Genomic DNA, 14,252 nt, shown 5'->3' with positions numbered 1-14,252 from the left:
AGAATGACAGTATGACAAGTAAGACTGAAAGGAATTGCAGCGAGGGACAGGCTAATGAACATGGTGGGACTGATGGGCTGATGTGTGTTTATTTCAATGCTATGAGTATTATGGGTAAGGAGGATGAACTTAGAGCCTGGATCAGTGCATGCAATTATGATGTTGTTGCCATTACAGAGACCTGGATGCGTGAGGGACAGGACTGATTGCTCAATGTTCCTGGGTTTTGTTTTTTCAGACACGAAAGAGAAGGAGGTAAAAAGAGGTTGCACTATTGATAAGGGAGAATGTCACAGCAGTACTCAGGAAGGACACACCTCATCAATTTCAGTGGAGCTCAGAAATAGGACAGGTGCAATTACACTGATGGGATTATACTATAGGGCCCCCAATAGCAATTGAGAGGTGGAGGAACAGATATGTAGACAGATTATGGAAAGGTGCAGAAATGACAGGGTTGTCATAGTGGGGACTTCAACTTCCAAAGAATTGATTGGAACTTCCTTAAAACAAGAAGCTTAGATGTATCCAAGAGGGGTTCTTGAAACATTATGTGGAGAGTCCAACTAGAGGAGAGAACATACTGGAACTGGTTTTGGGAAAAGACCCAGGCCAGGTGACAGACCTGATAGTGGGTGAACATTTTGAGAATAGTGACCACAACTCATTATGTTTTAAGATAGTTATGAGTAAGGATAAAATTGGATCTTGTGGGAAGGTACTAAATTAGGGAAGGGCAGATTACGACAGGATAAGACAGGAGCTAAGAGGTGTTGATTGGGAGCAGCTGCTGTCGGACAAGTTCACATCTGACATGTGGGAGTTGTTTAAAGACCAGCTGATCAGAGTTCAGGATCAGCATGTTCCAGTAAGGAGTAAGGACAAGAATGGTAAGGTGAGGGAAACTTGGAATGACCTGAGAGGCCCTACACTTAGTCAGGAAGGAAAAGAAAGCATACCTAAGGTTTAGGAAGCAAAAATCAGACTGGGCCCTTGTAGAATATAAAGACAGCAGGAAAGTACTCAAGCAGGCAGTTAAGAAGGCCAAAGGGGACCATGAAATGTCCTTGGCGAGCAGGGTCAAGGATAATCCCAAGGAATTTTACATTTATATTAAGAAAAAGAGGATAACGAAGGAGAGGGAAGGTCCACTCAAGGATAAAGGAGGGAATTTGTGCTTGGAGTCAGAGCAAGTGGCTGAGCTATTAAATGAGTATTTTGTGTTGGTATTTACCAAGGAGGAGAAATTGGAAGATAGTTAAAACAGAGAAGGATGTACTAATGTGCTGGGACATTTTGAGGTCAAGGAGGAGGTAGTGCTGAGTTTTCTGAAAAACATTAAGGTGGATAAGTCCCCAGGGCCTGATGGCATATATCCCAGAATATTGAAAGAAGCAAGTGAGGAGATTGCTGGGGCTTTGACAAGGATCTTTGTGTCCTCACTGTCACGAACCAGCAACAAAATAAACACACTGAGCATGATTTAGTGTTAAAAACTATTTTATTAATCACTACTTATGATAATACGTAAAATAAAAGTAAAAATGTTAGTATGTTAGAATTCAAGAATGTTAAACCTCGAACGTTAACCCCAAAACTAAACTCTTCGTGTGTGTGTGTGACAAAGTCCAAAACTCCCAGTTTCGGAATGGTTCTTAAAGTTCAGTTCCGCAAGCCATAAGGTGAAACATGAGCAAGGGCTTCTTCAACAACCACCGTTGTCTGAAGATAAGACGTAGATGTAGAAAAACATAGAGAGAGTACATACGAAATCCAAATGTTCCATGATGGAACCCAAATGACACTTCAGTGTTTACTCGGTAGTGACTTCCTCACCCCGAAAGCATCCGAACCGTGGTCGTCCACATACAAATACCTGTTTCCTTCTACAGGTCAGCAACAAAGTGAACTCCACCGGATTACTTCCAACTTCCATACATGGATTTCAGTGGCAAACACAGTTATTGTTTCTCATCCATCGATAGAGAAAACAAGCAGGCTGGTGTCTCTCTCCCTTCTCTCTCTCTCTCCTTCTTCTTCTGGCTTCTTCAACAACGTCATTACGTCCTTTATCTTCTATTGACGTAAGCACGCCCCACACACACATACACACACACTCTCTATCTTAAAGGGACTTTCACTGAGTCCGTAACACCTCCCACCTAAAAAAAATTTTCCCAAGAAAATTTTAACCGCGCATACAGTTAGTAATGTTAATGATTATCCTGCTACCCTTTTAATAGGTCAATCTTTGTAAGAAATTTTGCCTTTCCCACTCTATCTATGCAATCATCCACCCTAGGAACAGGATAAGCATCTGACTTTGTTACAGCATTCACTTTCCTGTAATCTCGTTCGGCCTCTATCTTTAACTGGGTTTGTTCTCGTTCAGCCTCTATCTTTGCCAGCTGCACCTGTGCCTCAGAAATTGCTATTTCACTGCCAGGAAACTGTTTTAACACTTCCTTCTCAAACACCTTCTTTTCCACATAATGGCCAGCTATCAGTCTCTGAATATCTGCCTTTCTCATAGACTGCTTTACTTCTGTAAGGTTTAACCTTGTAGCAATCTTTATCAGATCATCCTTTTTCGCCACCTCCAATCCCTTTTGGGTTGGTGACTCCAAAAATGCCTTAATATCCATTGCTGCTGGTTTCCACACACACAAGCCAATTAAAAAGAATTTATCAGACCTCCCTCAAAAATCTTTGGATTGGATCCCGGACGAGCCCCCAATTTTGTCACGAACCAGCAACAATAGAAACACACTGAGCATGATTTAGTGTTAAAAACTATTTTATTAATCACTACTTATGATAATACGTAAAATAAAAGTAAAAATGTTAGTATGTTAGAATTCAAGAATGTTAAACCTCGAACGTTAACCCCAAAACTAAACTCTTCGTGTGTGTGTGTGACAAAGTCCAAAACTCCCAGTTTCGGAATGGTTCTTAAAGTTCAGTTCCGCAAGCCATAAGGTGAAACATGAGCAAGGGCTTCTTCAACAACCACCGTTGTCTGAAGATAAGACGTAGATGTAGAAAAACATAGAGAGAGTACATACGAAATCCAAATGTTCCATGATGGAACCCAAACGACACTTCAGTGTTTACTCGGTAGTGACTTCCTCACCCCGAAAGCATCCGAACCGTGGTCGTCCACATACAAATACCTGTTTCCTTCTACAGGTCAGCAACAAAGTGAACTCCACCGGATTACTTCCAACTTCCATACATGGATTTCAGTGGCAAACACAGTTATTGTTTCTCATCCATCGATAGAGAAAACAAGCAGGCTGGTGTCTCTCTCCTTTCTCTCTCTCTCTCTTTCTTCTTCTTCTTCTGACTTCTTCAACAACGTCATTACGTCCTTTATCTTCTATTGATGTAAGCACGCCCCACACACACATACACACACACTCTCTATCTTAAAGGGACTTTCACTGAGTCCGTAACATCACTAACAACAGGCAAGGTCCCGGAGGACTGGGGAGTAGCAAATGGTGTGCCTTTGTTCAAGAAGGGAAAAAGAGATAATACAGGTAATTAGGACAGTAAACCTCGTGTCAGTGGAAGGGAAGCTATTGGAGAGGATACTGAGGGATAGGATTTATGCACATTTGGAAAAGCATGGCCTGCTTAGGGACAGTCAACATGGCTTTGTGCAGGGCAGGTCACATCTTACAAACTTGATCAAGTTATTTGAGGAGGTGATGAAGGGGCTTGATGAGGGTAGGGCAGTGGACATTATCTACATGGACATTAGTAAGGCAGTTGACAAGGTCCCTCATGGTAGGTTGATTCAGAAGATGTATGGGATCCAGGGTGAATTGCAAGTTTGGATTCAGAACCGTTTAGTCCATAGAAGATAGAGAATAGGGGTGGAAGGCTGTTATTCTGGCTGGAGGTCCATGACCAGTGGTGTTTCATAAGGATCAGTGCTGGGACCTCTGTTGTTTGTGATATATATCAATGATTTGGATGAAAATGTAGATGGGTGGATTAGCAAGTCTGCGGATGACACTAAGATTGGTTGAGTTATGGACAGTGTAAGGGATGATCAAAGAATACAGTGGGATACATCAGATACAGATATGTGCAGAGAAGTGGCAATTTAATCTGGGCAAGTGTGAGGTGTTGCACTTTGGGAGGTCAAATGAAAGGAGAAAGTATACAGTTAATAGTAGGCCCCTTAATAGCATTGAGGTACAGAAGGATCTTGGGGACCAGGTCTATAGTTCACTGAAAGTGGCTACACAAGTGAATAAGGTGGTAAAGAAGGCATATGGAATGCTTGCCTTCATTGGAAGGGGTGTTGAGTTTTAGAGTATGGAAGTCATGCTGCAGCTATATAAAACTTTAGTCAGACCACACCTGGTGTATTGCTGGCAGTTCTGCTCGCCCAGGGTGTGGAGACTGTGGAGAGGGTACAGACGAAGTTTGCCAGGATGTTGCTTGGATTAGAGGATATGAGCTATAAGGAAAGATTGGACGAACTCCGGTTGTTCTCCTTAGAACGTCAGAGGCTGAGGGGAGACTGGATGGAGGTTTTTAAAATTATGAGAAACATAGGTAGGGTAGACAGTCAGAATCTGTTCCTCAGGGTAGAAGTGTCAAATACCAGAGGACATGCTGTTAAGGGTAGAGGGGGAAGTTTAAAGGCAGTGTGAGGGACACTTTGTTTTACACAGAGAGTGGTAGGTGCCTGGAATAGGTTACTGGGGTAGTAGTGGAATCAGGCAGCTTGGTGGAGTTTAAGAGGCTTCTAGATAGACACATGAATATGAATGGAATGGAGGGATGTGGATGATACATAGGAGGAGGACATTTAGCATCAAGATCAACATAACATTTTGGGCTGAATGGCCTGTCCACTGCTGTACTGTTCTGTTTTCTACAAAATGAAAATGTCATTTCATTGAATGATCTGGGCATTTACTAGATTATAATAAGCCCCATTATTTGCTAATAGTTGTTCATGTGTACCCTTTTCCATTACTTTACCATTATGAATAACAGCTATCACATCAGCATTCTGTACCGTTGTCAGACGGTGAGCAATCACCACACATGTCCTTCCTTCCCTTGCTTTGTCAAGAGCCTCTTGAACAATCTGAAAGAAAAAGCAGTTGCTTTAACAGGATCTCTATATAACTGAGGCTTTCATTGCTTGCAAATTTCATGAACTTTGGTTGCTGACATTATATATTTTCCCTTAAGAATTTGTGTTCTGTAGGATCTAGTCTTTATTTTATTAAACATATTTAGATTTTACAGTAGCACAAATTCCAATGAGATTGGAGCAACAGAAGGAGGAAATACTGGAGGGAGCTGCCTAATTGTCTCCCCATGCTCATATTCTAAAAGAGGATAGAAATATTTCTTGATAATATTTCTGTAAACTACCTTGGGATGTTTTACTTCATTAAAGGCAAACTGTTGACTTTTTACAAAAAAAAAGCAAGGAACAATTTATAGTTATTATTGTGCGTTATTAACTTAGGAAAATGCTTCACAGGGGAACTAAATGAATCTTGAAAAGATTACTGCATGGTTGGTCTGAGAATTGGATCCAGGAACTTCCTAAAAGTGGAGAAGGATGGGGCAAAAAGTGAGTTGGGGGGGTGGGGGGGGAGGAATTTGTTGAGTTTTGGTGAAGGCAGCTAAAGTCAGTTGTGAAAGTGAGGCAGATAGAGGAAAGATCTACTTCCAAATATAAAGAGATTTAAAACATCACAAAGGTAGAGTGGAGGAATCCTGTAGTAGAATTTGGAGGGATCTTCTGTAGTGCAGCAATGCATTTCTATCCTAATTGATACTTTGGTGTTGACCTCATCAGGACTGCATTCACCACAAATTGTGCTGGTGATCCAGTAGACAGAACCACCTACATCCTGTAGCACCTCAGTTAAACTTCACTGATGCCTGCAAATAATGGACTGGTCTGATCATCAGTTGTCCACCTGCAGGACAAAATACTACAGGTATGTAGTATGCTCTTCTGAATTTGGATCATATTTTCTTAGGACTGTGAGACTCTGGAAAGATTCTGGGTGCACGGAAAGGAATGTTGTGGTAGGAAATAAGCAGATCATCTTAGTCTTGTCTCCCAATGCTGTTTGTGTAATTTTGCTGTGAGCAAGACTTCCTTTCTTCAAAGTGACAATACATTGGTGCTGGAAGCATGGCAACACTTGTGGGCTGCCCCCTGAACACTCTACGCAAAAGATGCATTTCACTGTGTGTTTTGATTTATATGTGACTAATAAGGATATCTTATCTTAATTTATGTCCTGTAGGATGGTTCGTGATGGCCTGAAATAATGAAAGACATGATAAGTCCATTTCAAGATTATTGTCATAGAGTTGCAGAGAGGTACAACATGGAAACAGGCCCTTCGGCCAACCGGGTCCACACTGACCATCAAGCACTCAATTTTACACTAGTCCTACCCTTACCCATTTTATCCTCCTTACATTCCCATCAACTCCACCCCCCCTCCCCACCTACCAACTAATCCCTCAACCCGGCTCTACTGCTCAATTACACATTAGGGGCAATTTACAATGGCCAGTTAACCTACCAATCCAACTTTTTTTGCAGTCTGGGTTGAAACCAGGGCACCCAGAAGAAGCCCAGGCGGTCATAGGGAGAACATGCAAACTCCACAGGCAGCACCAGAAGTCAGGGTTGAACCTGGGTCACTGGAACTGTGAGGCAGCAGCTTTACTAGCTGTGCCACTGTCCCACTCTGAGTGACAACTATTAATTCAAACACAGCAAAATCTTATAAATAATGGTTGAGAGTAAAAATCAGTTTGGTTAGTATTGGTTGAGAGAAAAATCTTTGCAAATATGTCGAAAAATTTTTGCAAAGATGTCAGAAAATCTTAATACTCTTATTTGAAAAGATCCATGGGAGATTTTATATCCATCTGATGTCACATCTGAAAGGCAGCATCTCTGATGATTTGGTGGCATCTCATGAATGCAGTGAAGCATCAGCCTAAAGTACATAGTGCTGCAATTGGACCGATAACTTACTGATTTAGAAGAGAGTGCTAGTTGGTGGTACTTGAATGTGACTGGTGTTGGGGTTTCCAACTCTGGTCTGGACATTTTCCTCATGATTTAATTTCATGAATATCTGTCTCAACCCACCCTGCCAGGTCAAATGGCCAAGTCACGATGGCACAGATCAGACACTAGGATCAATCTGGATCCTTCAGGTGGTAAGCTCATACATGTTTTTCCATCCCAGTGGAGACTGTAGCACACCATCTGTTGTGAGAAATCCACATGGCTGTCACGTGACAGTAACGACACTGATCCCCGCTGACTGGAGGACAGCATTGCTCCTCTGATCGGAAGTGATACTACTGTCAATCAAGGTGCGGCTTCACCCACCCCTCAGGTGTGAGAGTACCTTTGCATCTGAACCTGCCTGACCAGTATCCTTTGTCTCTGAACCTGCTTGACCATTGGCTGTGGCGGGAACCTTTGTCTTTGACTTCCACATCATTGGCTCATTCAAATCACAACAGTGAGGCTCCACCCAGCCTCCTAGCACCATAAAAAGGGCTGCCTCCCCTAGCCCTGCCTTTTTTGATGACCCCAGGAGTAGTGAGACAACGCTGCATCACCACATGGTCAGGGAGCGTTTCACTCAGACTCAGGGAGCATTAAGGGCCAATGCTAGTGTGGGACGGGCATTGAAGTGTTATATCCAGAAGTTGTACATTGTTATTGTGTGCTTGTTTGTATCAGTGTGTGTGTGTGAGTGTATTTTACCCCAGTTGCGATTTCCCTCTCATGTTCGTGATATCCTGCGCGTGAGTGAGAGTGTGTCTGTTCCCATCCATTCTGTCCCTCGTTTGCCTTTGTGATTAAACTAGTTTTGGTCTACAAAGCTCGAGTCCAGAGTCCTTGATCCTTAAGATAGTTAAAAGAACGATTTCACACAACACCATCCCACTCAACAGAGCACCTGTCCTGTGACCCTTGCACTGCACCGATGGACTCCTCTTGGGGTAGTGCCATCTTCTGCAGATTTCTCATCTCAGTGGCTTTGAACTTTGCCTGCATTAAAGTAAATAGGGAAGAAAATAACTGACAGGAGATTTGATTGTCAATTTAAGTAAGAGTTTTTAAATTGTGCGTGTAAATGTGTTTTAACTTTTAAAGTTTTTTTTAAGAATTTTAACTTTTTAATATTATTTTTTAGTTTTCAATGGGTGCTGGTTGATTTTAAACATTTGCAAATGTCAAAGACACGTATTCAACAACAATGGCAGCTTTGACAGCCAGTGAGCCTGGGGTGAGTGGGGGTCTCGCTGGCTGTCAAAAGTCATTCTATCAGGACAGCCAGCTGGTTGGGCTGAGAAAGCCCCTGTGTAAAACTATACACCAATGTGCTGGGCCATGCCGATGTGTGGGGAGCTAGAAACCCAGTGAAAGTTTACAACCTGGACTCCATGGGAAGAAACATCACAGTTAGGAGTAAGTGGCCAGTCAATGGGGCACATCTTCAATTGCCCAGATCTCTCTAACTAATAAGCAAAGTACTGAAGGAAAAAAGAACACAAAGTTTATTTTAGTAGCTCTACAACTTTTCTTCTGTGTTAATCACAGATTTTTAAGACCTGGGGACACCAGAACAATCCCAGAAGCATGGTAACATTAACTGTACTTTCCTATGAACTACACTTCTGTTCATCATTTGGTGCTGCTCCCCATGAGTTCCAGGAATCTATAGGAATGTTGTCAGTGACTATTCTGAGTCTCTTCAGCAACCAAGTACATTAAACAGAACAGATCTATCAGGTTACAATCAATGCCCACAGTTGACATTAACGTTCCTGAATGATGTGGTATTGTTTCTGTCATGTAAATCTGAAGTCACTGTGCAAAACATGCAATTTGCTAAGAGCATTTTAGGTGGGAATATTTATTTTTTGATGTTTCCCTTGAGATGAATTAGACATTAATTGTTTCTTAATTTGAGTCAGAGTGCAGATTGGCCTTGTAAAGGACCTCCAGAGTTGTATATAAATCTATTTTTACATTGTATGGGCCTCAATGCCAGCTTCAAGCTGAATGTGAAATTATTAGGGTATGGTAAAACCTTTTTGAAAACTCCCTTTCCTGTGTTGTGGTAATGCAAGTTCTAGCAGTTTAACATCTGCTTTCCAGCTGGTTGCACAAGACCAAAGCTTCCAGATCCAGCAGTATTCATGAGGGTCCATATAATGCAAATGTTGCCTCATCCATTAATTTGGATGCCAGGTGGTTGGCAACAACCTAAAGATAGAAAGGCAACTAGGATTACATTAATCAAACAAGGTATTTAAGATTGCCATGTACCCACAATAACAACACATTTAAGTAGTGTCTTTAAGGGAGTAAAGCTAGTAAAGCCACTGCCTCACAGTTCCAGTGACCCAGGTTTACCAACTAGCACATGCCCTTGGGCACTTCTCAGAAGCATTATCTGAAAACATTTGGTGCTAAACCTCACAAGAAGACATGAGGATAGATGATCAAAAGTTTAGTCAAAAACTGTAATTTATGGAGTTATTTAAATTGCATCCTGCTTCTGAAATTCCAAGTTAATGGAACCAAATTTCAGAAGGGGGGTAGATCACAGACCTTCTTCTTTATATGTGTAGTGACCAACTGAGGGAGAATTTCTGTGCTACTGGTCTTTTCAGCATTTAATTGGAGAACATTTGTACACAGATTGGATGTCATACACATGGGAAAATAGATCAGAGGCACAAACAGATGTGATGGTCAGAATGGGATGTAAATAAAGTGACAAAGCAGTGCAAATATTTAGCAGACCAATCCGCATCTGGGGAGCAAAACTGAGATTAAGGTTTTAGTTGGCCTTTTTCTGAAAATTAACCTATCTGCTTGCTCTAAGTACCTGGCTGGTTGGCAAAGTGGTTCCACTATCTTGAGTTTCTAAGCCAAATTTCCTAGATCTTATTGTTATTTTCTGGTCTTATAAGTGATCTTACCTGTTCACTCTCTGTATCAAGTGCAGATGTTGCTTCATCTAGCAGCAGAATTTTTGGTTCACGTATGAGGGCTCGTGCAATTGCTACTCGTTGTTTTTGTCCACCTGATAATTGGATGCCTTTCTCTCCAACTTTAGTGTTGTACATCTGTTATGAAAGAAATCCCATTGAAATATTAAACCAAGTGCATAGTACTCAAAATGCTATGCCAAATATGTTTTATAGCACTTGTTTTTCCCTCTACTACAATTGCCGAATAAAAGATCTTTTTTTCCACAGTAATAGAGTATGCTTCACTATTTTTTAAAATTTCAGATATGCAACAGTTGAGATTATTTTAAATTGTTGATTTAAGCAAAATGTTCCACCTTAAATTCACAAATTAAAAAAGCTGCTTTTGCCTGTTGTTTAATATCCCAATACCTGTGACAGCACCAACAAATCTGTTGTATTTTCAGGATGTAATTTAGTTATGGTAACAATTTGGGAAAAATCATACATTGTCATAGTAAAAATGACAAAGGTCTTTGAATTAATTATAACAAATTATGAAACATTAGTGGAATGTCCATCTCTATCATCTAATTATAGCTGTCATCACTTTACGTACACCACATGTTTGCACATCTTTGGTCCAGCAGAAAGCTCTGCAGATGGATTCTTACTTCTAGATTGCAAACACCTATGGGAAAGCCAAGAATATTTTAAACTGGGCACTGCATTAAACTTGTACTTAACAACAGGGTTCAGCTCAGAGTCAGGTTAGCTCTTGGCACTGAGGATGTACCGTCAGTCTTATGTGGCACTGTAAATTCAGGTTAGGAAAGTTGTTAAAGATGTAAAATGTTGTATCATATAAACTTGTGGGATCACCAAGTATACATAAGTGCTTTCTTTACATCATTTCTCCTGACACTAGTATAATATGAGATGATGAACGTATTTTTGCTGTCTTCATTAAATAAGTAAATAATTAAATAAACACTTTCTGCAAGGTGAGATATGCAGTGATATAATAGTCGATGTGCTGGTTATCACATTCTGACCAAGTATATGATTTAAAGAATGTTTTTAAGGAGTTTTTTTCATAAAAAGAATCAAATGGCCCATGAAACTGCATTATTATGGAGCTACAGCTGGCACCACATCTGTTCCAGTAGAACCTTTCATGGTGGCTGATATGGTGGCGGTAATGCAAAACTTTTGGCGCAAGCTTCTACCAGCTGTTCCATGATCTAAGCTAGCTGGAGAATGTCCCAAAAGGGCTACAATATCACTGTAACATTGAAATGATTTTCAACAGAAGAAACAGAATGAAGCTTTGACACATACTAATTCTCGAATATGGGTGTTTTTAGCACAACATAATTTTTTATTTTACGTTATTACTATTCATGTCTGCCATCTTCAAACCTTAACATGAAAATTTCAGAAGCATTTTGTCTAAAACATTTTACTTCAGAATGATTGGTTCTTTTGTAACTGTGGTGTCAAATGCTGATTGACACAACAACTGTGGAGTCAGTCAGTGTATGAACATCACTGTAAGATAATTATGATCTTTATTGTTGTTCAATAATGGATGAACTTACATCAGGGAGTTGTTCAATAAAAGAGTGAGCATTCGCTGCTTTTGCTGCCTTCTCAATTTCCTCCTGTGACACAATCCTACTGTTGTCACCATAGGCAATATTCTCAGCAATGCTACAATTGAAGAGAATGGGCTCCTGGGATACAATTCCAATCTGGGATCGAAGCCATTGGACATTCATGTCTCTGATATCAACTCCATCCAGAAACTGCAGTTAAAATAAAAATTGTTTATATTGTATTGAAAAGTCTGTGAGTAATAAACTACCTTATCTCATGGTATACTTATACATTTACTGGATCTACTCTCTCAATTAGATAGTAAGTAATTTGTACTTCACTATAACCATAAATGGAGAGTATTACCATAAATACATAATAGTATTTAAATAGCTTGAATTGGGACATCATATTTGCAATTATTTTCATTCACTGGGCATAGCCATTGCTCCTCATCCTGAATTGTTCTTGGGAAGGTGTATTAGATTATTGCTTTGAATTATTATGATCTATGCAATGTAGATGCTCCCACAGTGCTGTTAGGTAGGGGGGATTCCAAAGCCGAGTTAAAATGAATGAAAGGCAAGAAACATTCAAGGCAGGATGGTATACAATTAGAGGGGAACTTGAAATTGGTAGTGGTCCTGTGCACTCGCTTCCCTGTTCTATACAGCTGATGTCGAAATTTGGGAGATGCTATTGAAGAAATTTCGCTGGTTTGGTACTCAAAGCAGCCAGGTAAACCAGTGGTGGAGGTGTTGGTGGAGTGGTGGAGCCACTTTCCTCCAGGTGCATATGGAGCATTCTATTACACTCCCAACTTGTGATGGAAAGGTTATGGGGAGTTACTCACCACAGAAACTCAGTTTCACAGCTACAATATTCACATGAAAGCTACAGAGAAATTTCTAGTCAATGGTGATGGATTCAATGAAGCTATTGCTATTAAATATCAAGAGGAGGTTAGACTCCTTGATCATTGGCTGACATTTGCCTGACTCAAATGATACTTATTGGCACAAGTAGGCATGAACTTCTTAATTACCTGAGAAGTTGTGAATAGAGCTGAGTTTTGTGCAATCCTGACTAAACAGTGGAGGGAAGGTTACTTATGAAACAGCTAAACATGCTTAGACATGGGTAGTATCCTGGGAACCTCCTACAGCAGAGTCCAGCTACAACCATCTTCCTTTATGATAAGCATGTTTCTAGCAAATAGAATTCTCCTATTGATTTCCATTGACTTGAATTTTACTTGGACTAGTTTATGCAAATACTTCCTTAATGTCAAAGGGCCAAGGCTGTAATAAGGTTTGGAGCTGAGTTTTCCTGATGAAACCCAAACTCACTTTTATAAAGCAGATTATTGATGAGCAAATGGTTCTAGATAGCACCATTGACAAAACTTTCCATTACTTTGCCAGTGATTTACAGCAGGCTGATGAGTTTGTAATTAGGCCAAGTTAGAATTGTTCTGTTTTTTGTGAACAGAATACACCTAGGCAATTTTTTACTTTGTCATGTAGATGCCAAAGTTTTATGCTTGTGTTGCAACAGCTTGACTGGGGCTGGTGCTATTTATGTACATATTATATGAATTAGAAATAAGGGTAGCCACAGAGCCCTTGAACCTGCTCCATCATTTAATGAGATCATGGCTGATCTGAGTGCAACCTCAACTCTGCATTCCCACCTACCTGTGGTAACTTTTCATCTCCTTTCTTACTCAGAATCTCAATATTATTACCATAAAAATATTCAAATAAACCTTTTTTACCAGCCTTTGAGGAAAAGGGGCTCTAAAAATTCAAGATTTTCTGAGAGGAAAAGAAGTATCTCCATTTTAAATCTATAACCACATAACAATGACCACTAGTTCTAGATTCTCCCACAAGAGGAAACATTCTCTTCACACCCAGCATATCAAAAGCCCCAAGGACCTTGCATGTTTCCATAGAACAACCATAGAACAATAAGGCACAATACAGGCCCTTCAGCCCACCAAGTCTCAACCAAGTCTCCTTTCATTCTTCAAAACACAAGACTGCAAGCCTGACCAATCTTTCCTCATACAACAACCCACCAATCTCAAGTTATTAGCCTTGTAAAAATTCTCTTGATTGCTTCCAAACAACATGTAATGCAGGCAACATGTTGATCACTAAAGCCTCTGCAGGATCCAGTGGCTTCAGCCACTTCTTGAAATTATCTGGACTAATTTTAATTGACTTTACTGACAGGGAGCTCAGGAAGGAGCCAAGACAAATGATAAACAAGAAATTGTTTGCCGAAGACAGTTGCATATGATTCAGTCTTGTGCTTTATGTTCAGATATGGAGCATCATTGCTGAGGATGGTGGAATATGAAACCTTTCGATTTTGTTCATTTTTTTAATCGTCCCGCACCATTTATGACTGGATGTGACAGAACTGACTGAGATTACTTGTTTTTTTATGGAATGCTATGTCCTGTACTGTACGTTTGTAAGTTGACACCTCATTTCATTAAACTGTTGCTGTCCTGACCTTGACTCATTGTAAAACGGCAAAATGTCACTTTAACTTCAAAGCTATCCAACTTTCCAAAGTGATACTGATCATTTTCTGACTTTAACTTGAACTGCATCTTGTTGTAAAAG

General features: G+C 40.3%; 1 protein-coding gene across 1 annotated transcript in view; it reads right to left on the bottom strand.

Annotated features, from left to right (window-relative positions):
• Positions 1-1,321: 1,321 nt before the first annotated feature.
• LOC127570971 (ATP-dependent translocase ABCB1-like) overlaps positions 1,322-14,252 on the bottom strand; it is a 79,114-nt gene continuing 66,183 nt past the window's right edge. Inside the window, 3 exon segments of the mRNA XM_052016939.1 lie at positions 1,322-5,113; positions 10,024-10,170; positions 11,616-11,822. Coding sequence (XP_051872899.1) covers positions 4,916-5,113; positions 10,024-10,170; positions 11,616-11,822 — 552 coding nt within the window. The 3' untranslated portion in view covers positions 1,322-4,915.

This window comes from Pristis pectinata, chromosome 5 (assembly GCF_009764475.1).
Source record: "Pristis pectinata isolate sPriPec2 chromosome 5, sPriPec2.1.pri, whole genome shotgun sequence".
Classification (NCBI taxonomy): domain Eukaryota; kingdom Metazoa; phylum Chordata; class Chondrichthyes; order Rhinopristiformes; family Pristidae; genus Pristis; species Pristis pectinata.
The sequence above is the reverse complement of the archived record's forward strand: the minus strand, read 5'-3'. Positions and strand labels throughout refer to the sequence as shown.